Genomic DNA, 23,916 nt, shown 5'->3' on the forward strand with positions numbered 1-23,916 from the left:
ACACACACACACACACAAGCTGAATACCCTTATGGCTACAGTAATTTCTCTAAACTCACATCAAAGAAAATCACTTATCTCTTTTTGCCTTTAGGCTTCTCTGCACTGTACAATAAACATGAGAGACTACAAACTGCACCCAGACAGAAAGAGGTAGTAAAGCTTTGATTCAGTCAGAGCTAGGACACCCCGTTCTTGTTGTTGATTCCTGTTATATCATTTCATTCGCAGTGATAATAGGCCATTTTTTTGTGGACTGGCGCAAAACGCGCAGGGCTGGCACAAACGCATCCAAAATACGCATAATTGAAAAGCTACATAGCGGCTTCCACTGGCATGTAGTTCTCACAGAGCTGGAAATCCTTACATAAACTTGAGCCATTTAGTCACGGTGAGACGGATCATAGCCGAGATGATTGCGGGTAAGATCCCTCGCCGTGTGGAAGTACACCCACTGTTCAGGCACCAAAAGCCAACAGATGTGATAAAGTTTAAGTGGCACCAGAGATGCAGGAATTTAACCAGTTTATTCAAAATATCCCCTCACACAGACACTCATCACTCCCTATATTATATCATTCACTGATGATTTTATACTGCATAAGGAAGTTATTTTATGCAAAAACAAAAATAAATAATCAAAGTTCCAACTCACCCATTCCAGAACACGGATAAATCCCAGAGGTAATTTTAGCACTTGAAATGTCCCCACAGATGCAAGCTGCGTAAGGACACAGAGGGAGGATACAAACATTCTCATTTCTATCACCAATTAACACATTGGTCAATTTAGCAGATAATCACACGTCTAAGTCTAAATGATCTTTCTCTTCGTTTCTCTACTCACCTGATCAGCGGTTTCCATTTCAGTGGAAGGCTACTTTATTTTTTTTTACTTGTTTGATTGGATGTAAACAATCTCAAACCGCAAGCCAAGACCCGATTGATGTGTCTGTCGCGCGTTAACAGTCAGGGGCTCTCGGCTCTGATTCCGACTCCGACCGGAAAAACCCGAGTCCTCTTCGGGTATTTTTATTGAGGGATGTAATTTGCCATGGAAACAGGCAGGGATTGGTTTCCGCAAAGAGGAGTGACGCCTTCATTTTTGTTATTGGGGGGAACTGATTTGTTATTTTATCAATCTGGGTCGTTAATTTTGTCTCTTATTTTCAACACTGAGCATAAGGAAACACTTCTTTCAACCAGATGAGCTGCAATCTAAAAAAGAGATATACTATACATTATATGTAATATATACAGCCTCCAGGTGCAATAATTTTGAACTTTCATGTCTTTTTATTTTTAAATATGTTGAAATTATCCCTATTTATTTTGGTTGAAGCTTTAAGAAACAGAAATCATTTTCATTTATTGTTAAGCTGTAGATATGGGTGCAACATTATATTATCAACATATATTCTTGTAATATATAATAGTACAACAACAATAGTCGACATTATCCGGTTGAACTTAACTTGACTGAACAACTGGACAAAAATAATGTTGAAAAACACCTTCTCTTTCACAGGGGTTTTAGAGCGGCTGCCATGTTTTCCTTTCTCTGTCAGAAAAGTCACGTTTATGCTGAAAAAAAAAATTGCCCACCGACTCCTCTAAACAACATATTGTATTTAGTTTAATCCATTCACAAACACAATTGTATAAACAATAATTTGTGTTATTTATAATTATATACTAACTAATGCTAAATAGGAACCATTACTGCGACTTTCTGGATTGTCATCATCACAGTAATAAATATGCAGTGACACTACCGCTAAAAGCATAAAATTATATTTTTACATTTCTCCTTCTGTACGTATTAAACAGGCGAGATACAGTGTGTGAGCTTCAGAAGTACTAAGAGGCGTAGTATGTGGAGGTGGTGTGGTTAAAGTAAATAAATAAAAGGACAGTTGTGTATGATAGTGTGCTAAGGGACCTGACGGTGGCAGGGAGACCTGATACAGCCTTTTTTTGAGCTCTGGACAGAACCGTGCTCCCCTAGTTTCCAGTTTTTATGCTAAATTAGGCTAACAGTCTCCTAGCTCTAGCTTTATATATACTGTCAATGCTCTAGCTCATACTGTCGATGCTCCATATTTAGCACACAGATAAGAAAATGATTTTGAGTATTTTCAAATAGCAAAACTATTCATTTGAAGTGAAATTTATTTTCTGAGCTGAATTCTGTGTTGGTCCACTGACAGGACCACCTGCTCGCTCCCAAACTTTGGAATAATGGTTCAAAAGCAGCAGTCCTACCAGGGTAATCTTACCCCCCACCTTGGACAACCGTGGAACTCACTTTTGTGGAACGATTACGCAATCTGGGTGACAAGCTTAGGAACAAGGCAGGCTTCCAATTCATTCATGCATGCTCACACACACAAACACACACCACACCAACACACACCAACACACACCCACACCAGGTGACTCTGTGTGGTGATCCATGACTGTCTGAATGCTGTTTTTATCCAGGTCTACTGGAAGAGCTCGGGCAGTTTGTCATCTAATGAGTCTGCCCAGGCAGAGAGACAGAGCCTGAATCTCACTGCGCTCAAGATGATAGAGAGCGAGGGGGGCTTCCCTGAGTCTGCTACACTGATGACAATTCCTGTAAAGCCAAGTGCAAACTGCTCTGACAGCGTGGCTAATTTTACAACATCTCTCCTATCGTTCCTTCGCTTTTACTCTTTCATTTTCTCCCTCCACTGTCTCTTTCACTCTTCTCTTTCTCTCGAGCACGCACACACACACAGTCCTTGCCTGAAGGGCTCTGTCCATGCGATTAAGGAATCGTTGGATCTGATTGGCTAATATTTTCACCACAGGAAATCAAAAGGATCTGAACAAGAAGAATGGAGTCTCTCATGTGTACTTCATCCTTTTAGTTAGGATCTATTTCAGATAATGAGCCACAGCACATCTTCTGGCTTTTATGGAGGCCCGAAGTTTGACCTGATTGCACAGTTTGACATCATGAAAATATGTAGACAGTAGCCTGTTGTAAAAGATGAGGTATTACACTTACCGTGGCTTTGTGCTGGAGTGACAGTTTTATTTTTTTTCATATGAAGAAAGTTCATTTTCTTTCCATGATTCACTAAAGTGATATAACACGATCATGCAAGCGGTTAAGTTTTCTGTTATGCTGTGCGAAAGTGTCTGGCAGGGTTTTAACAGGAAAAGCTCAGAAAGCACAGGAAAGTTTCACAGGAGAGGATATATGATGCTTGAGCAGTGATAGCCACCCTTAATGAACAAAAATAAGATTCACCACAAAATTCACAAATAGACAGAAATGTGTAAATTCACACTTTAAACTCAGTTTAAACTACAGTTACAGGATAGCATCACATCACATGGCTCTTCATTTCCCAAGATTATCTTCAATCAGTTGATTGTCATCATTAGGCATTAGACAAATAGACTCTAATATAACAGTACGAGGACAGAAGAGGCATAAAGTCAGTGAACTGACTCAGTTATATCAGTTACAGAAATATTTTAAGTTAGTTAACAATAGCTAACATTAGCCACCAGTAGCTACAGGTCATACAAGCCCAAGTAAGGCCGTAGAAGTAAACTGAGTGAGAGTGTATTGATTTGACAAGGATGGATTGCTTATGAATTAAACCTTTCACACTGTTTGGTTACAGATTTCCTTATCACACAATTAATGGACAACAGTCTCTTACCAATATATGATTTACAGCCTTACAGTTTTATGCTCATCTGTTGGCTTTGGCTCTGTATCCTGCCTGTGGGTAAGCTCAACACACCCATGGTGAAGAGCTGCTGCTGCATTTTTAAGCATGCTGGCAAATAAGAGCAATTAGACACAAAGCAAACCTGGGGGGATCCCAGGCATAGCCAATCATCTTTCAACCTTCCCTCACCATATGACTGTAATATTTGGAGTTTTAAAAAACAAAATGCCATAAATGTGGAAAGGAAACTATGTAACCGGCTCCCTGTTTCCTACCTGTTCCAAGCTTTACTGTATATGTGTGTATGTGCTGAAATGACCCTTATTTTCTTGCTCCAGGGAGGAAACAGAGAATAACCTGTCACACACAATGACAGGTGTCTAAACACATCTCAAGAAAAAAGAAGTGTATGCAGACTCAGAGAGGAACACACCTGGGTACAGTAGCTAAAGGCCAGTATGTGTGTTTGTGTGTGTAGAAAACTGAGACAGAGCGCGACAGGAAGTAGAGCAGCAGATAATAAGCAGGGAGAAAGATGCAGTGTATGACTGTGTGTGCATATTCACATGTACTTTTGCAGGAGATGCATGCATTTTAGTCTTATCACACATATCAGAGTATTAAGACACCGGGTGAGTGCATGATGATGACTTCAAATTAACCTGTGAACTGTACAACATGGTGTGATAGTGACTGTCTAGTTATGTGTTGCACGAATGGCACCCTCAGAGGAGATCTGAACAGATGGAGCTAAGCAGGTACCATCTGAGTCACAGCGAAAAGCAGCAAGAAACAGAGTAGAGAGAGACAGCAGAGCAACAGTAGGAACAATCGCTATTCTTCTCCTCTGCTTAAGCCTCTTTCATATTGCGACACACAGAGGAATTATAGCGCAGAGACTAGGTCAACCACTTATCCATCTCATCCAACAATGCAACACGCCGCAACTCCACAGCAATTAGTGCTCGGCTGGAACCGCTGCCAGAGCACGTCCACATCTTCTGGTGCTGATGCCGTTTCAAGTGCAATGACAATCATAAATGGATACTGTGTTGCAGAGCAGGTAGCAATTCAAAAACATCCATGACATTCAACCAGCAGTGGGGAGTTTTCGTTTTGTTAGTCATAGAAGCGTGAAGAGAAGGAGGGACACTTCATTATAGAATCGAAATAACATAAACAGAAACAAAACAAAAAAAATCCAGATAAAGCGGAAAGCAGAAATACACCTTAAGGTAAAAAAATATGACATTTTACCAGATGTTCAGGCAAACCTGCTCATGCTCTGCTCCTTCTCTGCAGAGTAATGTCACAGTCGAGCGAATTTGGATGGATTCATACATTTCACACCCACTTGTTAATTAAACCTATCCTCATATGCCTGTACCAATACAAAGCAACGAAACGTGATTAGATACCGAAACAAAAGACAAGCTTTGGAAATGTTTCTGGGTAAAATGGCATTAGCCCTGGTCTCATTCTGCACCAGTTAGTCAGCGTACATAATCAGGATTAAGTTTAGCATGATGGGGAGAGAGAGGGAGGGAGCGAGAGAGTGAGGAGAAAGAGTCATAGGAAGACAGAATTCACCCTTAAAGTCCTGGTGACAGACTGGTGTATAGTGATTACCATGTAATAACTGCACAAGAAACACTTTTGTTTCCACATTGAATAGAATTGTTCTATCAATTCCTTTAGTCCAGATGTGTGTTCATAAATATTCCAGCTGAAAATAAATAGCTGGATACTATTTATGTATGCTGAAGATTGTGAGTAATAAGCTTTCAAAATTCTTGGTGCAACAGTACCTGGCAGTACAAAGAATGCTGGGATATGTTAGGAATCAGTTACCCTGTATACATTGGTGGTTTTATGTGCATTTGTTAAGATGTACATATGTTGTCTGTTGTGTTATTGTACAATGTTCTTGTTAGATTAAAATATAGATGATAAATATGCACAGTAAGGTCATTTAGTATTGCCATGTTATTTGTCAGGAATTATATTTAGACCTCACTTGGCTGAGTAAATTATGTGTATAATTAATGTGATGGTGTGTGGAAAGAAATTCTTTCTTTGGCGTGTTTTGGCTTCTTGAATGGTTGGATGGTTGGCACAAATACAGAACCCCTAATGAAATCATTTTTGGATTGGAGACAAAACAATTTTTTACCAGACCATGTGTTGGTGGTGGTGGAGTTGGACAGACGTGGACGGCTGGTGAGTTTAACCCATATTAGAGACTAGAGAAAGTCAGAATATTTTAGCCTCAGCTGCTTTAAATTTGACGCTTCAGTCTTTAAATCTGTCTCTCTCAAATCCCCCATGTCATAGAAATGCAATAATAAATTGCTAGATTTGCTATCTGTTATAAGGCTTTTTGTGATTAAGACTGCAACTCTTCAGAATTGAGGTTGCTATTGATGCCTGATGACAATCAGCACATTTCTCAGATACTTCCAAGTTGTGAAAGACAGAAGGATTTTCTTCACACTCACACTTTGGTATCTGCTGTAAAGTGAGAACATGCTCAAGCTCACCAGGGTTTGAATAATTTCTCAGTGTGGTGTGAACGCACACACATACAGAACATACACATGCTCTTCTCGGGGTGTGAAGCATCAGGAGTTAAGTACACTCTCATACCCAGAGTCCCTGCCTCTTGTCCATTACTGGTCGGAGAACTGATCCCATGTGTTGCTAGGCAACTAATCCAGCAGGCATGGGTCTGTATGTTGTGACAATGACGGCCAATTATTAACTGCCAATCTTGTCGTGAATGTGATCTATTCGGTGTACTGTTTACAAGTCTCACATGTTGCGGTGATGTTGACCAGTGTTTACTGGATGTGTGGTGAGTGTGAATCTCACTTGTGACAGCCAAAATACAGAGCCACGCCATAAGCAGTGTTCATACCTTCAGGCACTTTGTCACTGTGAACAGGCATTACATAACACACCACTGCCATAAGATTTGTCAGAGTAGCTTTGGTGTCTGGCAACAGATGATTTATACCTTGCATTAGACGTTTTGAGCTTATATCTTACAGATCCGAGTTGGCGATATGATCTGAGCTTTTCTGCCAACATTTTTACACATTCCAAAATGAACTGTAGCACCTGGTTTCTAGCTCCCTCTGTAGTCAATTTAACAGCACAACACGTATATTTGGCTACAACTGTTAGATCTGATTGCTCAATAAAGCTCTTTAGAACAAACTGGGGCTGTAAAAAGGCTCCTGATTAGTTATTCTACTTTGAACATCATGAGCTCAAACTAATTAAAAGCTGTTTAATACATGGCTAACCTGATGGGTCAAATGACTGATTATTATTTTAATGAATATAAATAAGAAAATATGTAATACATAATAAATATAATTTGTATTTTTTTTAACTACAAGTCTACTTATATTTTTCTGCTTCTATTCTAAATTAGTATTTTGTCTTACTAATCTGTATATGCATACAGTATATTTGACACTTGCTTTGGAAATGTAAGCACCTGTTTCCCATGCCGATAAAGCTCCTTTGAATTGAAAAATAATAATAATGAAAATAAATCTATAATACAGAAAATACTTTTAAATAATCAACTGATACACTGAATTTTCTTTGCAGTGTAGATTTATGTGAATACATTTTTTTTTATGAAAGTCTAATTGATTTGTGCAATTGTGGGGATGTACTTTATCTCATTACTGATCAGTTATTCAGAAAAGTGTGAAACCTACCTCATTACGACAACAACATACATTTCTGAGCAGGCCAAATAGTTAAGTCTTAAATAAACATCAAATATGGAGTTAAAAATTTCTTTGGCCCTTATGTTACGCCTACGCTACATTGTGAACCCATTGGAAATTAAAAATGATGTGCTGAGAAGTGTTTTCTATGAAGTAACAAAGGCATATACATTAAACAGGATGTAAATTTTTTATTCTTATATGAATATAAACTACCTTAATTTGATTCTGGTAGTTGAAAATAGGTCTGCGTGTTTACATTTTAAAGTGCAGTGCAGTGTATACAAACACACCAGAAAAGCATGACCCTTGGACTGGAAAAGCAAAAGTACATTGCTGATTCCTTTCATTTCAGAAAAACTAGGAAGCACTTTCATCTCATGTTTGCTTCATCACAGGAGCTACCATATTTGTGCGACAAGTCAGTTTTAACTCAGTCAGGTGGTCAAAATCAAAATGAACTAAATAAACATAAGTGAAAAGTGCTCTGAGCTAGCTATGCTGTGCTTATCTGAACATTTTTACTGTTCCATTTCATTATCATTCTGCAGAGTTTTCATAGCCAGACCCCACAGAGTCACACTGGAGATAAACTGGCCCTCACTGGACCTGTAAGGCCCACTATTGGGCCTGCTAGAGGAGGAAAGTGAACTGCAGTGATTGTCTGAGGGAGGCAGGTAGGGCCTCCCCACCACACTTCTACCCATCTCCACTGACATGTTCCCATTCTCCACATACGGACCATACACAGCCTCCTGAGTCAGGTGGGGTTTGGCCAGCTTCATGTGGTCACCACTTCTTTCCTGGTGGCTGGAGGAGAGGAGGTGATGGGGTACCAGCGAGCGCAGCTCTGGAAGTGGGGTGGGGGCAGAAGCTGGGCTGAGGTGCATGCTGGGAGGTGGAGTCTCTATATGTTGTGTTGGTGAAGGAGAAGGTGGTGAGGGTTTCTCTAACCCTGTATGGGGCATCATACTTTGGAAATGCTGCTCACTGGTTGTGGCGGGAGGTTTACTGTTGCTGACGGGTTTGGGGAATGAGGTCGTTCCAACCGAGCTACGAGGCGGGTCAGAGTTGTCCGTGACCGGGCTGTTGGCTGGAGCCCCCTTGCAGTGCATGTTGCTGTGTCTCCTCAACATGGCAGAGCGGGTAAAGCTCTTTCCACAGGCGTTACAGATGTAGGGTTTCTCCCCAGTGTGTGACCGTATGTGACGCTGCAGGTCCCCTGAGCCAATGAAGCACTTCCCTACATTAATTAAGAACACATATTGAGGGAAAGACACTGTGCATTAGTTATAGTTTTAGTATAGTTATAGTAGTAGTAACTGAATCTATCTATTTATTAGGTGGCACCTAATAAATTCACTTGGGTCGAATGACTCTGCAGTAGTCACAGGTATTTATTTACGCTCCAGCAGTGATGGAAACATGAAACCTGGGTGGCAATGCAACTGTTGCACCTTTTCTATTATTTATTGTTATTTTACAGTGTATAGAAGTAATGTGCAATGGCGATTTTGTTTGTATCATACAAAATGTAATACTGGTAATAGACCTCCTCCTGATTGGAAGGGTAGCCAGTGCTGACACAGCGTTGTGAAAATCTGACTATGCGAGACTGGCACTGTGAGAATCAGACAGGATGATATACAACACCATATCAAAATGCTGAGTGAAAGAGGCATTACTCGCAGCCCAAGTAACAAATGCTGCTTTCTACAGTTTCTGTTTCTACTGTTCTACTGCGCATCTGTGATGTGTAATGTGACCCGTGAGGAAACAAACTGAAAGACAAACTCATCTAATGGGAAAGGACAATCACCTATTTTTAGCCGATTTACCTGCATTTAAATTAAATAAAAGTCCAGAACCTGAAGATATACAGATGATACGCACATGAGATAAAGAGGAGCAGCAACTCCTTGCAACTGGAAAGCTGGAACCATTAAATCTTTAGAATTTGATCTTATAAAAGTGGCTTAATCATTCTTTTTTATCGATTATAGTCGATATAGCCAAAGAGATAAAGACTGTTCCTTACCGCAGGTGGCACAGCTGTGTGGTTTTTCCCCAACGTGGCGGGCCTTGTGCTTCAGAAGTTTTCTGTGTGTGTTAAAGGATTTTCCACACTGGTCACAAGTGAATGTCTTGTCTGTGGCGTGAGTCCTCTTGTGCTCCTTGAGATTGCTCAAGTTGTTAAATCCTGAGCAACAAGACAAGTACAGGGAATCAAACACCAGTCTTATAAACACAATATGTCACAATTTTCCAGCTGAGTCTGTGAACTAAGCAACTCACAATACTATCATTTGTAAAGGTTCACCTTAAGAAGGAGACCATCAGGTAAGAACTACATATAGATGAATTAAGCAAGTAATTAAGAAAACACTTCTGTTTAGAGCTGTCATTTACCTCGACCACATATATCACACAGATGTGGCTTCTCTCCTGTGTGGACCACCTTGTGACGATGAACATCCCCTGATGCAGTAAAACTGGAAAACACAGATGAATATTTAATTTATCAGCAACTCTAGGAACTATTAGGGCTGTGTAATATATGGAAAATATCAAATCACTGGGGTCTGAACTCAGATTTATTCTATTCTTACTCAGTTATTACAATATCACCACAACTTCTTTATTATTGCCTTAATATGGAAGTTAAAGACAGTATTATAAAAATGCTAAATTATTATTGGTATACCTGAAATGATGGTATATTGCCCAAAGATATTCAGTGTAATATGATAGAAAAAAGTATAACAGTATATTGCATTATAAATTATTTTAAAGATTAATCGATTAATATCAAAATAGTTGCCAATCATTTTTCTGTTGATCGACTTATTGTTGCAGCTCTAATGGAAGGTACTTTACCTTTTACCACATAACTCACAGATGTACGGTTTCTGTCCAGAATGTCGCCGCAAATGTGTCTGTAAATTTCCAGCCTGTAAAAAACTATCTGTTAGAAATCTCAATGTAATTTTCCAAATTAAGAATAACTGTGGAAAATCTGAATAATACACCAGATGATACCTGTGAGAAGTTTCTCCCACAAACATTACACTGAAAGGGCTTCTCACCTGCAACAAAAAATGTAGTTTTGTTTGTGAAAATATTATTGAATTAAATTACAATAATTACTGAAACATTACTGTATACCTTGTGTTATTATTAGGCAATTATAAGCAGTAAATACCGGTATGTGAGCGCTTATGCAGCTCCAGGTTGCTCGGGTGTTTGAAGATCTTCCCACACACCTCACAACAATACTGCTTGTGTCCTGTCTGCTGCGGTGGCTCTGGCACGGTCTTCAGATTTTGCTCTTCTTGGTTAATGGGTTGAGGACTGGGAAGTGGTGCGTCCGTTGCTGTCTCTGTAACCTCCTCCCTGCCTGCGTTAAGGCCCTCAACAGGAGCTTCTGTAGCTTCAGTCTGGACCACAGACTCTTCTTGGTGACTCTTTTTCTGACAGCTGAGGATGGGTTCACTGACTGATTCAGCAAACATCTCCTCCAAAGCCTTCTGAGACCGGAGATAGTTGTATTTCTTCAGGTACACAGCTTTCTTTGGGCGCACCGGCCTGTTGAGCATAGAGTCTGCTGAGTTAGAGTTGGGGGTGTTTAAATTATCGGAGGGTGTTAAAGAAGAGACAGGGTTCTTTTCCACTGCCACAGAAGTGCAGGGAGGACTGGGCTGAACCGCGCTTGCTGTGCATACAGGAGTGTGGCTGCCTCCCTGGCTGACCCCGAGCTGACACTGCTGCTCCTCCCCCAGCACCAACGGGCCTGGACCTAGATTTGACGCTGCACTATTAGTCTGCATTGCACTTTGTTTGAAGTACTGCTTGCTGTAGAAGTTACGGAGCTTGTAGCCATGGACAAGCTGTTTTTCAACAGGTGCCTGAGAGCTGCTAGCTGTGTCGCAGTTTGAGCTGCTGTTGGGCACAGAAACAGGCATCCTTTTACTGTGGTCTATGTCTCTGCTGAATCCGGGCCTCTGGGTTTCAGAGGCACAGTGGATGTCAACATCATGAGGAAGACTGCTCCCCAAGAGGCAGTCGTGCTCAGAGCTCAGCATGCCTGGAAGAGAAAATGATGGGATTTCCACAGGTGGAGGACAAGGCTTGAGGAAAGCATTACACATGCTCTGAATATTTGGAACCTGCAAATACTGAGCAATGTCCATGAGTGCTTGAACATTATCTTGGTTGATGTCAATATGGGAGGTGTACATGTAGTCCAATATTTGACCGATGCCACCGACATCCTGGATGACCAAGTTGAACACGTCATTCTTCTGACTGGGGGAATTTTGGAATAAAGACCTGGAAAGATCAAAATAGTAGTTTTCACATGGCGTTACTCTCAAACGTAAGAGCATGATCACTTAGCTAAGAGATACTGATGGACATATGACACCGATTCAATGATGTGTTAAACACGTAAAGACGTAAAGGCACCTGAAATGGGAGCTGAAAGCAGCCAGGACATTTTTGTGGGCTTTGAAGCAGACACCTTTGACCACCAGCATGCAGTCACAGAGCAGCCCCTGAATCCTCTGCTCCTGGAGCTGCTGCAGCAGGTACGAGCTGTGGCTGGACAGGGTGTCCATGGTCACTCTGCTGCAGGACCCCTCAGCTCCAAGTTCTCCATCAAAAGAACTGTCCGAGGGGACACATGTCAAAAACAACAGACATGAGACATGAGATATGAATGGTCACTGTGGTAAGCAACCGGATTAAAAATGACCACTATTATTTCATTTCATATAATTCAACAACCGCGCAGAATCCCAGTGCCTGTGCTACGAGACCACCCATGCAAAAATTTGACGAAAGCTGCTAACGAGCTAATTACAGGGCTATGCTAACCAACGACAACGGTAAGTGCTGTGAATCCGTCGAGAGGGACATTTTTCAACCGGTAATGTAAATCCTAAATACTGTTAGTTCAGTGGCGGTTGTCTTAAAAGAGAAGTCCAAACCTGCATCTGAAGATTGCTGCTCTTATTTGGATGATGGGTCACTTTTCGAGTCTCATAACGTCACTTCACTTCCTGGTGCTACCCGTATGTCGCGCAGCTCTAAACATGAAGCAGATAACATGAAGGACTGTTTTTAGGACTGAGAAGCAATGGTTGTGTAATATAACGTAACGTGTACAGTTGGTGTCACTACCTGCTTTTGAACACTGCTATAAATTACACATTTATCTCTTGAATAAAAACAAACAAATAAAAAATACTTTGTACAAAATCGGTCGGAACTTCTCTTTGCGTGCATTTCCACACGGAAGACGATTCGTGTAGCTACCGAATGTCGGTGTGGTCACGTGTGTTTTGAAAAAGTTCTGCGCATGGAGCAGAAGCCGAAACGAGGCTAACACCGCGGCTCGTGGCGTTGAACGGTAAACGCGCTGATACATCCTCCTCCTCCTCCTCCAGTCCCCGGTGTAACGTTATCTGAACCCTTGTTACCGGCGGGGAACGACAGCTCTTCTCTCTGGCTCCCGTTAGCTCGTAGCACGCTGTGGACGGTTGGTGTGTCTTTAAGATGGTGTTCTTCACCTGTAACGGCTGTGGGGAGTCTCTGAAGAAGGCCCAGGTGGATAAACATGTGAACATGTGCCGGGGCTGCCAGGTCCTGTCCTGCATCGACTGCGGAAAGGACTTCTGGTAATGAGCGAGCGTCTGCTGTCTTCTTCTCTTCTATTGAACTATTAGCTCAGCTTTGTTAGAGTTAGGTAGAACTTCTTAGCTTCACAGTGCTCATTGTGTGTGTATGTTTCTCTGTACGTGCTGAACAGGGGCGATGACTACAAGAACCACAACAAATGTATCAGCGAAGATCAGAAGTATGGAGGCAAAGGCTACGAGGCTAAGGCAAACAAAGGAGACGTGAAGCAGCAGCAGTGGATCCAGGTAACATGCGGAGAAACGATGCCCACCGATGTTTATGTTCTGCAGGTGTAGGTGAAGAGAGAGTTGTTAAAAGTTCTTTCTCCTGCAGAGAGTCCAGGAGGCCATGAACAAACCTGGAGTCAGTGCAAAGCTCAAGGATGTGCTCAGACAGGTCAGCACATATGACAACGTCCCGAGGAAGAAGGCTAAGTTTCAGGTTGGTGTTACTTCGAGCTGTACTAATGCTTTTGGGTTTTATTGAGCACTGTGTGACAAACTGTTGTTACTTCATTGTATTTGTCTCCGTGTGTTTAGTGGGCTTGTTTGCATGAACTAATCCATTTTGATTTTTGGTCTTGTTCCTTAGAACTGGATGAGAAACAGTCTTAAAATAGCAAACACCGGTCTTCATGATGAAGTGTGGGACATTCTCGCTGCAGCTGATAATGTAAGTTACTCTACTTAAAGGATCCTTTTATTGTTGTTTGTTGGCCTGTGCATTTCACTCACTGTATGTCCGCATAGAACAGATGAGGTGAACAACTAGTTTTAGTTTTTAGTTCAAATCAAAAGTAATGAAATCCAATAGACAGAGACTCCCAGTGGCTCTGATGTACATTAGGAACATTCTCAGGTTTTCACAGCCTTTGAGACGGCTGGTCTGTAGTTCTGCTCTGATAGCTGTGAATTGGCATGCTCCTTTCATCATAAATTCCTTGTGTTTTCAATATTGCTGACTTTCATTACCCACCCATTCTGACAGCCTCCCGAGGCCCCCCAGCAGACTAAAGAGGCTGAACAGACAGTGGCTGCAGTCAAGATGGATACTAATGGAAATGAAAAGCAGGACAGCCATCCAGACGTCGAGAAGAAGAAGAAACTGAACAAACGGGAGCGTAAAGAGGCCCGTCAGCAGAAGAATGGGAAGGTTTTGAAGGGTGCTGAAAAGACTGTCGCACAGGAGCCAGAAGAAGATCAGACGGGCAAAAAGAAGAAAAGGGACAGAAAGAGAAAGCACAGCTCTGAGGAAGAGGGAGATGAAGAGCAGAACGGGCATGGTGCTGAAGATGAGACATCCAGCAAGAAAAAAAAGACAAGTAAGGAATTTTCTAAAAGTCAAAACAGTTTCTGGATGCTGTTCTCCTTACAGTATTATCTTAGTAGCCACTGAGCTTTTAGTTCCCTGTATTGTTATTATAACGAGCTGAATGTGACTGTTTTATGAGTACCATTTACACGCTTCATGGATTCATGGAAAGGCTAAATGTTTGTGTCAGCAGATTTGAACGTTTGTTCACCAAATATAAAAAATTAAATTATTTATTCCAAAAATGTTTAAACTGTGTTTTCAAATTCTATGACTTTCCATTTTGTTGTAGTGTTCTCTTATGTTCTTGTCTCTGAAACAATACTGTTAAATATATTTTAAAAATACAATTGTATTCTTTTTACCTTTTAAGATGACCAAGAGGAGTCAGAGGAGACTGAGGACCAAGCTGTTCCCAAAGGTAAGATGGTTCACTACAGGACTTCTAATAAATAAATAACAGTGTAAAAGACTAAAGCCACCAGAGGTCAGCGTTGCTTCTCCTTTTGACAGTGAGAAAATGACCCCCAGTGAATACACCCCCCCTCACTAGCACCTTATTTATGTTTCTGATTAACTTTCAGGTAAATTCAACTGGAAGGGAAATATAAAGGCCGTACTGAGAGAATCACCTGACCAGGAGCTGCAAGTAAAGAAGCTCAGGAAGAAGGTGAGACATGGCGTGTTTCAATTACTCTGTGCACAACACCCTAATTGACTTCTAAACCCAGCATGTTGTTCTTGTAAACATTATTTGAAAATTGGCCCTGATGTTAAAAACTTGTTTCTCTTTTACAGGTTTTGTCAGCGTACTACTCTTTCACTGGTGATGGGAATTTTAAAACGGAGGAGGATGTGCTAGCACTTTTCAACAAGAAGATCAACAACAATCCCAAATTTAGAGTCTTAAAAGACCGAGTTAGACTTGTAAAGTAGATATGTTTTATCTCACCCGTCTGGCATGAAATGTATGTTGTTCATAGACTTTTACAATTTAAACGCCATTGTTGTCTGTCATCCTCGCTTGGATGTTTTTATACAGATGACATAATCTCAAAGATTAAATAATTTTATAAGTGAATTACGTGTCCTGTTCCTGTTCAGTGGTTTTACTGATTGCATTGGCCTAGTCAGCATGGGGAAGACTTACAAATTACCTTACAATGTGTTCGTCTTGTTTAATGTATAAAATGACAATTGTGATAGACGGCTCCTCTGTTTCACATTCCAAGCCCACAGTAAGGCTGGGAAATGGCACCTTATCTGTGGGATTGGATGTTGGAGTGGGGGAAGGGAAACAGGAGAGGTGCACCTGAGGTGAATTTGACTCTCACACGGGACGAAGCTAATGCACATTCCTCGGCACCCCGAACGGGGTTCACTTGGCCAGGTACACAGAAGCTCCATAGAAGCAAGACGCTTGGTGTCAGCCTCAGGTGAAGTTTTAATGCTGTCTGATTTTCCACTGCTAGAATGAGCAGCCTCTTTACCCTGTGTATACACGCACATGCACGCGCGCACACACACACACACACACACACGAGGAGCTACAAGAGGAAATCTGCCCAGCTTTATGAAGCTCTGCTAATCCCAGCAGGTTTAACACAGATGCTCATTCATCACACTGCTTACCTGTAATTGTATATTGCATACTTTGGGTATTAGTCAAGCTGTTACTCAAGTCTGCTAGTATAAATTGTTTTTTTCTAGTCCTCAGTGGGACTACATATTGCTTAATGCTATTGTTTTAATCCAGACCCCACAGGATACTCAGAGAAACTGATACTAAACCTGTCTTTACTGTTTCAAAACATCAGGTCAACATTTTATTACTGCCATTAGGTATTCCAGGATTAACTGTATGACCATATGGGTTCCTTGAGTATTATAGTGAGAATTTGTAACTTTATAACTTGTAAATTACAAGTTCAATTCATACTTGTTCATTTCAGCCTTGGTAGCTGGTATGCCCATTAGCATAGTGCTAAAGTTAACAAACTTGAGATTGAAATATAACTCCGATTCCCAACCAGATGTAAGTACTTCTGCAGTTGCCAGGGGTATGTGAAAAGATTGTGGAGTAATTTAATAAAAAATAAATCAATAAAAAAACTCAATATATTGACACTTAAACAGTAGATGTTACAATTTAGTGTGTGGAAGCTAGCTATCTAGTAAGCGAGCAGAAAAGCCTAAATATTTAGCTAAAAAATAGTCAAGAGTAATGGATAAATAGTTGAAAAAGTTAGCTTACATTTGTCTGACAGGGCTGTAACGGTATGTCTGGAAAAAGGTTGGGAACCAGTATAACTGACATTATCCAGCCAGTTGACTGACTTTATGGCCCTTCTCTACTTGTGCTACTGTTAACATTATGTTAATAATGCCAGAAGAAGTAATGAATGCAATATAATTGTGTGTAACTATACTGACTTTATGGCCCTTCTATACTACTAAGATACACTACATCTTTAAATTTTTCATTATCCTGTAACTGTCACTAGTAGCCATTGTTCAGCCAAAGTTACACAGTCTCACTTAAAAGTTGTCATTACACAGAAAGCACTGTACTGCAGTGACCTATTGTATGCTGCTTGTGCGGAGGTGATAAACATGACCGGGTATTTCTTCTCTTACTAATCCCCAGAGTAAGAATCAGACTCCTAAAGGATGGCATCTCAGAGTATGAGGTAACACTCTTATCTGCTGCATCTGCACAGGAACAAGAAATGTTCATGGACACTAAGTAGCTGTGTGTCTTACCTTTACCTGTTTGTGGGCAAAAGTCCATCATTTTCCCTAAAGAAACAAGAGGTCCTTTTACCCTATTACTGTAACAAGGGTGGTTAAATATTACTAATACTAATACTGTCCAACAGCACCACAAATTACAGGTTCCAAAAAACGTTTAACTAAAGCCTAACATTATACCTTCACAATGGTAAGAGTTATTGCAGGATTCATATGTTAGACTGAATCTGTTTTAGATGTACCTGAGAAACTGGCAACAGAATGAAGATTGCCGTAAGTGGGTACAGAATAAGTGATATCAACCAACAATACAGTGGTATCCACTTTTCTTCACTGCACATGCCTCGTGGAAGAGTTTTAGATTAAGAGTGAAATGGGACAAAGGTATCAGCAGTGTCAGATTCTTTCCAGCACCATGTAAAAGTATACATTCAAGATAAATGCTGGAATACAGCCAGCTACTATGCATTCTGTAAAGTTTATGAGGGATGGGAGTTAATGTGCCCTGTCAGACATGCTTGTTCAAATATCTTTTTGAGGGTATAGTGTACTGCCAGCCTGGTGGTCCAGTTTGTTTGATGCTGTTCCTTTCAACAGACTTGTCTTGTGTGACAGCCTACCTACATATGCTATTCATCTCAAGGGTACAGATAATGAACTGAATTAACTATAATATTTCCCTTTTGGCTAAGGTTTGACGTAGCAATAATAAAATGTGTTTATAATGTAAATATAATGTTTACAGTGTATGCTTTACAAGCTCTATATTGTATTTACTATTGAATAACTAGCTACTCTTTGCCAAGTTTAGTATCCATGCATGTAAACAGAGGGGAAATAATCATTGTTCTCTAAAAGGAGACCATGTCAGTTTATTTCATTTATTAGCATTTATTAGGTAACAAAAGTGATAAAACATTGAACATACAATGTCTTTAAATGCACCACCCAAGTTATTCAATTTTTACTTCTCATATATTCTTAATAATTTAAATGCGTTTGTGTATTTGATGCATATTGATTCCCGTGGCCTTGACATTTGTTAAACTCAGTCATTTCTAATGCGAAAAAAACTACAACTGTCGCGTTCAAGTGCGTCATAAAAAAGCGACCCTGTCTCTAACAGGAAGCGCGCTCTAGTCACTAGTTAGCCTTTGGAGCTACTGTAAGTTAACACAACATTATAACATAATGCTCAACGACAGTGAGCTGGCCACGTTGCGGAATAGATTTAAGAGAGATGCGGAGTTTCTCATGCAAACAACGACGTCGGGTGACGAAGATGAAAAGAGTAAGCTTCAGAAACATTGTGCTGGCTAACGCTGTTCTCCAATTTTAACTAGGCTAGGTTAGTTTCCTGACAGAGCCAACCGTGAACGCTTTGATATCAACGGTAACGTTATAAACACAGTGGTATACAGGTCCGGTTTGGACACTGACATCCTCACTGTAAGGGTCAAATAGACATAGCTTGCTGGCTAACCTGAGCAAACAGTTTAGCTAGAAGAGTAACTAACTTTTGTGGGTAAATCTGTTGAATGGCCATTTTGTAGTCCACTGACTAACGTTAGTCTCTAAACAACTTGGCGTTTTTCTTTCATAAAAAGAAAGAACGATATCTACTCTTTGGGGGCTGTAGGCAGCTTGTACAGTGGACAATTGTCCAACTTTGAGGCCCTCACTGGCAGGAACCCAGCAATTCTTGATTGTTTTGACTGTGAGCAAACGCTGTGTCAGCTCAGACACATAATACAGGGAAACTCTAGTCCTACACTGTTCCCAATCCAAGGGTCATCTCTCTGCCACTGTAAACTGATAAGTCTAATAGCAACAGACAAAACATTTGTCCAGTGGTCATCTCTTTATTTCATCAATGGCTGCATATAACTCAGTTTTACATACCATCAGTGGTCCTTCTGGCAGGAGGACATGGTATATTATAACTTAAGATGGACCACCAAGCATAACTTTGATTAAGGATGTGGGCCAACTTCTTGTTTAGGGCATGGAGTTCATTGTGAACTGTGCACAGAGTAGACCAGCATGCTGAAGCACTTCAGCAGCCAACAACAGGCTCTGATACATTTAATCAACCAGTAAATTATAGAGATTAATAGCTCTCTGAGAAGTAAGATTATCTGATAGAAAGCTATCGGTTTCACCTCAAAAGCTCCTTAAAACCTGAAAGGTGGGGATTTAGCACATTCTGTTAAGGCAAGCGAAATCTCATATTTAATTTGTTAGTAAATTCTCTACCATACTGTAACCCTTTCAGTGCCTCTTAGTATTCAGTTTTCTTTTAGTGAATGGTGCCACTGCTTTTTGCTCGTTGTCTGAACATCTAATTGATGGTAGAACACTTTAAAAACGTATTGTTGCGTATTGTGTTGTCATTGTTTACTTGGATCTCGCACTTTTTGACACTCTTTTCTTTTACATTTCAGGTCAGAAGGAAAAAGATGCTAAACCTCTCCCTCGCATTAACAGACACTCCATTTTCTGGATCGTGGCGTCTATAAGTGTGACCTACTATGTGGATTTCCTCCGCAACATCATGGAGAATGAAGATATTAAAAGGTGAGTTATGAGGAAGACACAAAACTTTCCATGTGGATCTTGTTCACTGATTTTCTATTCCAAACATTATAAACACTCAAAAGCAAATCAGTCTTTAAATTTAAATCAGTAAGATACCGTATATCAATGTTCTTCCTTTCAACCCCTATTTTTCCAGTTGGTGGTTCAATGTGGGTCTGGTACTCCTCGTGATCTGCCTGTCTCTGGCCATGTTTTGCATTGTGTACCTGGAGTGGTTCAAAGGCATCCAGCATTATGAACTAGAGTACCCTGCCATTCCTCCCATCACCACTGCAGCCTTTATTGCAGCATCTTGCAGGTACACCAGCAGAATAAGTGAACTGCACTCACACCCGCTGTGCTGTAATCCTTCCAGGTTCATAAAAAATTTGATATATTTGATAAAAAGCAGTTTATAAGAACCCCTGACATACTGATCATGTGTCTAAATTATTTGATATTAGTCAATTGAGCCTATATGTTGTGGTATTTGATATCATCTCATCTATAATATTCATTATGTAAAAACTAAAATATTTTACCTCATATAATCATCAACCAACAAAGTGCTCTACCTGTAGAAACTCCACCATTTGTCTGTATATCAGTGAAGATCAGGATAGACTGATGAGGTAGGAGTGATCTCTTTCTGGGTCTGTATCTTAATACAGTGTGAGCTGGGACCCATTTTTGCAGTACCTGTTCTTATCGGTGGTTGACGAAGGGCAATAATTACCACTGTTAATGGCTTACGTGATCAAATGTGAAATTCTTTAAATCATGAATCCATTTTCATGTGAACCTCTGTTGATTGGAGCCACTAATTAGAAGGAAATGGGTACCTGTCAAATGCAAAACTAGTTCATTTTTAGATGCTGCCTTAGGAAGAGTGCCAAGCTACAGCTTGTTTTGTATCTTCTCACTACTGTGTGAGAAGTGTTTGAGTGTTTGTATTGCTAGCAGTACTAGAATAAATCAAAATCCACCATCTAAATATTCACTGGCATTGTACATCCTCCCACAACACGACAGTGTAGGAAGAACCTGTATACAATTCATATTTTAAGCTTGATCAGTACTATTGTACTAATTGTAGTTGTGCATATTTGTAAGTTTTATTGTACTTCCTTTGCAGCTTTAACATGGCACTGTGGCCGGTGTGGTCCTTCTTCACGCCGCTCATCCTCTTCACGCAGTTCATGGGTGTGGTCATGTTCATCTCTTTGCTTGGATGAATGTGACGGGTGAGGATGGAACGCTGTTATTTGAATTTTCACAAAAGGACTTTCATTGAATGAATAACACTGCATTTAGCATTAAATTGATTTTTTTAGGTAAATCTTGTGTCATTAAACATTATTTGATACCAGTGCTTCATACTTGGAGAATTTGAACTGTACATCATCTTGTTAACCACAGTGTTGCATTTAGTTTTTACAGTATTCCTCCATTGCTTCTGCATATTACATTAAACAATACTCAAGTTGACATTTGCATTAACAGTCTTTACTACACTGGTATCACTACAGAAAACACACCTTCCAAAAGCACCAAAATCAAACACACGCTTACTACATCAGTCCACACACACACATACACACACATCTGCCTTCATTCGAAGTCAGAAAAATTAGTTTTTTTATTAAAAATTGTCATTATTTTTATTATTATGATTTAGAAAGAAAATTTTCGAAATTTACAAAAAATAAATAAAACTGGAATCATCACATTAGATCCTGACCGATATATCAATGTGATGATATTGGCCTATTGCAGACATATCTGTATTGTGTTGGTATCAGCATATATGTATGCATGCATAAAAAAGTGTAATCCAGCAGAGTGCACTGCCATTTACAATACTGTAACAAACGGCACACGGTAAGAGAGAAACAGCTCTCAGCAATGTCAACTAGAATTGGTCAAACATAAACCATATCAGTTGCCATATTGGTAATTTTTCCCCTCTAAAATCAGTGTCGGTACCCCTCTCAAAAATCCCATATTGGGATATCTGCCTCAAATTGGAGTATTCTCTGGGTCTAAGAGAGAATATACACTTACCATTCATAAAATATATAGATGTCATATATGCAATACAATATATAACAATGGCACATAACACAAGATAACTATTTATACTTATTTGGACATATTGTTGTCTCACACAGTTTCAAACAATTTTAGGTCCTTATGGTGAAAGTGTGCTCCATTACGGAAATAACTCTATCTGCTGGGAGGTGTCTGGACACCCTGACCAGCTTCCATTCCCATGGTTCACCACATGGCCAACAATAGTGGCTTGAATTTCATTTTAAACGTATTTGCCTCGTTACTCGTATGTCCTCTCCCCCTCTCTATCTCTCACACCTTCCTGAGATTGCCTGTTGTAGAACTACAGCTGCAGCAGAAAGAGATCTCGTTGTGAGAATATCAGACCCTTATGTTGAATGCAACACTGCTGTTGTCATTTGGTGTTGATGTTCTTTGGGGCAGGTCAGCATTGTAGGATTACTTGTAAGTGTTGGTGTGCTGAGAGTTGAACCTTTTCAGTTAATGATTAGTCATTGTTGTGTTTTCCTAAAGACACAATGATAACTGTGTCAAGAAATGTGATGCATTGTGTTATGTGTTTGGCAAACGGCACTTTAGGAGTTGTGAAGTAAGAGTGTCGTGAATGTTTGAGAATAGGCCTTTTTTACAGCGGACATTTTGAGTTGTTTTAGTAGGAAAGGCTGTTACTTAATAACGTGTTATTAATAACATTAAAATGAATCTGCTTTATTTAACAGTAAGCCAGCATGCACAACACTAGGACTGTGAAACTGAAGCCGCTAAATGGAATTCAGCCATTGTTTAAATTTATACCTGTGCTTTTCCTACTGTGACATGAACAAATGTCTTCTGTATAAAAGGTCTGATGTTCTTATATGTAGAAAAATGTGTGTGAGCAAACTTCCACCATTTGTAAACCAATGTTTTTAAATTATTTTTTATTTTTCTTGAACAGTTTGTGGTGAAGAATGTAAAGACTTCTCATGTTCTGTATGTTTTCTTTAATAAACTTTTATAACTCATTTCACTACGTACCATTCATCCTTTCTTGATAAAGCTCAACCTTGAACAAATCCTTAATTTAATAACTGCAACAGTACAAGATGCAAAGTTGGACCTGAGACTGTAACAAAAACATCTCCTAAATTCAGATTAATAATTTTAAAATGTTCTTTTGCACTTTCTATCCCACATGATAAGTATGATATAGACTCACCATTTCATGCACCTGTCAAATCTAATGCAATCCAATACAGTATCCCTGTAATATATTCTATCTTACAATGCTCAGTGTATTGACACTGTCGGAGAGATGGTGATGCAGCTGTGTATATCTCAATATAATGTGAATCAAAAACAACATACTCACTACAACCACTGGATTACTGGACACCAATTAAAAAACCCAATAATGTTGTATTTAGAAAAGGTTGTTCTAATATCGAAATAATCAATATAATTATTATATCATTAATATCTCAACTTTTAAGGGCCTGTTTGTCATAAAGACACACTGAAAACATTATTAATTTGTCCCTTTCAGTTTGACTTATTTCTCCAATGTTGATAATAGAGGTTCAATTATACAAGTGGTATTCCAAGTGTTTGCTTGAGTAAAAGTTCAGATTTATCAAGAAGAAGCTTCCGTTTTATAGTGTTCAAGCAGAATGGCTCACAGTGATATATTATTATATGTGTTTTATGGTTTTGGATTATTATTATCAATGATGCACCAATACACCTCATTTTAATCTTGTAGCTGGTCGAGATAAATTTAACCAATTTGTTGTGCTCTTACTCATTCAATAATTGCATAAAATATTCTAAGTAACCACTAAATATATTATTAATTCAATGTGGTTGAGGGAATATTTCCCTATGGGGTAGAAATATAAAGCAGCATAAAATGGGAATAGCCTGCTTAAAGAAAGTTAAAAAAAAAAGTACCCCATATTGATCTTCGGCTTAAAAAAAAACACATTTGTTTTTTTTTAAAAGCAAAGCTTTTACAGTGAATCACACTGATATTGATAATAATAATAATAATAATAATAATAATAATACATTTTAATAATAATGCC

At 39.6% G+C, this 23,916-nt stretch overlaps 4 protein-coding genes across 4 annotated transcripts in view; 2 read left to right on the top strand and 2 right to left on the bottom strand.

Annotated features, from left to right (window-relative positions):
- The window catches only part of LOC118328491 (synaptoporin), a 17,696-nt gene extending 16,754 nt beyond the window's left edge, over positions 1-942 (bottom strand). Inside the window, exons 1-2 of the mRNA XM_035662244.1 lie at positions 848-942; positions 656-721 (exon numbers count right to left, since the gene is read on the bottom strand). Of these exons, the coding sequence (XP_035518137.1) occupies positions 656-721; positions 848-865 (84 nt within the window). The 5' untranslated portion in view covers positions 866-942. The remainder of the gene's footprint in view (positions 1-655; positions 722-847) is intronic.
- Positions 943-7,638: 6,696 nt separating this feature from the next.
- zbtb49 (zinc finger and BTB domain containing 49) lies at positions 7,639-12,551 on the bottom strand. The gene is made up of 8 exons (XM_035661670.1): positions 12,451-12,551; positions 11,927-12,127; positions 10,665-11,791; positions 10,502-10,548; positions 10,340-10,413; positions 9,872-9,954; positions 9,501-9,662; positions 7,639-8,705 (listed from the first exon to the last, which is right to left on the bottom strand). Exons 2-8 carry the CDS (start codon positions 12,076-12,078, stop codon positions 7,984-7,986), a joined length of 2,367 nt encoding a protein of 788 aa, XP_035517563.1. The 5' UTR covers positions 12,079-12,127; positions 12,451-12,551; the 3' UTR covers positions 7,639-7,983.
- A 269-nt stretch (positions 12,552-12,820) lies between these two features.
- On the top strand, positions 12,821-15,533 carry lyar (Ly1 antibody reactive homolog (mouse)). Its single transcript, XM_035661671.1, has 8 exons — positions 12,821-13,140; positions 13,272-13,386; positions 13,475-13,582; positions 13,733-13,813; positions 14,129-14,462; positions 14,826-14,873; positions 15,037-15,122; positions 15,251-15,533. The coding sequence occupies exons 1-8, from the start codon at positions 13,019-13,021 to the stop codon at positions 15,386-15,388; spliced, it is 1,032 nt and encodes a 343-aa protein (XP_035517564.1). The 5' UTR covers positions 12,821-13,018; the 3' UTR covers positions 15,389-15,533.
- A 2,781-nt stretch (positions 15,534-18,314) lies between these two features.
- tmem128 (transmembrane protein 128) lies at positions 18,315-22,862 on the top strand. The gene is made up of 4 exons (XM_035661672.1): positions 18,315-18,494; positions 19,648-19,780; positions 19,938-20,099; positions 20,916-22,862. The coding sequence occupies exons 1-4, from the start codon at positions 18,395-18,397 to the stop codon at positions 21,013-21,015; spliced, it is 495 nt and encodes a 164-aa protein (XP_035517565.1). The 5' UTR covers positions 18,315-18,394; the 3' UTR covers positions 21,016-22,862.
- The last annotated feature ends 1,054 nt before the right edge of the window (positions 22,863-23,916 follow it).

This window comes from Morone saxatilis, unplaced genomic scaffold, assembly GCF_004916995.1.
Source record: "Morone saxatilis isolate NCDOM2014 unplaced genomic scaffold, NCSU_SB_2.0 Contig18, whole genome shotgun sequence".
Lineage (NCBI taxonomy): Eukaryota > Metazoa > Chordata > Actinopteri > Moronidae > Morone > Morone saxatilis.

What these genes read in the sequence shown, in the direction of transcription:
- zbtb49 (XM_035661670.1), bottom strand. Translation starts at nt 12,078, where the DNA reads ATGGACACCCTGTCCAGCCACAGCTCGTACCTGCTGCAGCAGCTCCAG. An exon ending in GTGGGAGAAACTTCTCACAG is followed by an intron (nt 10,414 to 10,501) that starts GTATCATCTGGT and finishes AGTTTTTTACAG; the next exon opens with GCTGGAAATTTACAGACACA. An exon ending in ACACAGCTGTGCCACCTGCG is followed by an intron (nt 8,706 to 9,500) that starts GTAAGGAACAGT and finishes TAATTAATGTAG; the next exon opens with GGAAGTGCTTCATTGGCTCA.
- lyar (XM_035661671.1), top strand. Translation starts at nt 13,019, where the DNA reads ATGGTGTTCTTCACCTGTAACGGCTGTGGGGAGTCTCTGAAGAAGGCC. An exon ending in CAGCAAGAAAAAAAAGACAA is followed by an intron (nt 14,463 to 14,825) that starts GTAAGGAATTTT and finishes TTACCTTTTAAG; the next exon opens with ATGACCAAGAGGAGTCAGAG. An exon ending in GGACCAAGCTGTTCCCAAAG is followed by an intron (nt 14,874 to 15,036) that starts GTAAGATGGTTC and finishes ATTAACTTTCAG; the next exon opens with GTAAATTCAACTGGAAGGGA.
- tmem128 (XM_035661672.1), top strand. Translation starts at nt 18,395, where the DNA reads ATGCTCAACGACAGTGAGCTGGCCACGTTGCGGAATAGATTTAAGAGA. An exon ending in GGGTGACGAAGATGAAAAGA is followed by an intron (nt 18,495 to 19,647) that starts GTAAGCTTCAGA and finishes TTTACATTTCAG; the next exon opens with GTCAGAAGGAAAAAGATGCT. An exon ending in GAGAATGAAGATATTAAAAG is followed by an intron (nt 19,781 to 19,937) that starts GTGAGTTATGAG and finishes CTATTTTTCCAG; the next exon opens with TTGGTGGTTCAATGTGGGTC.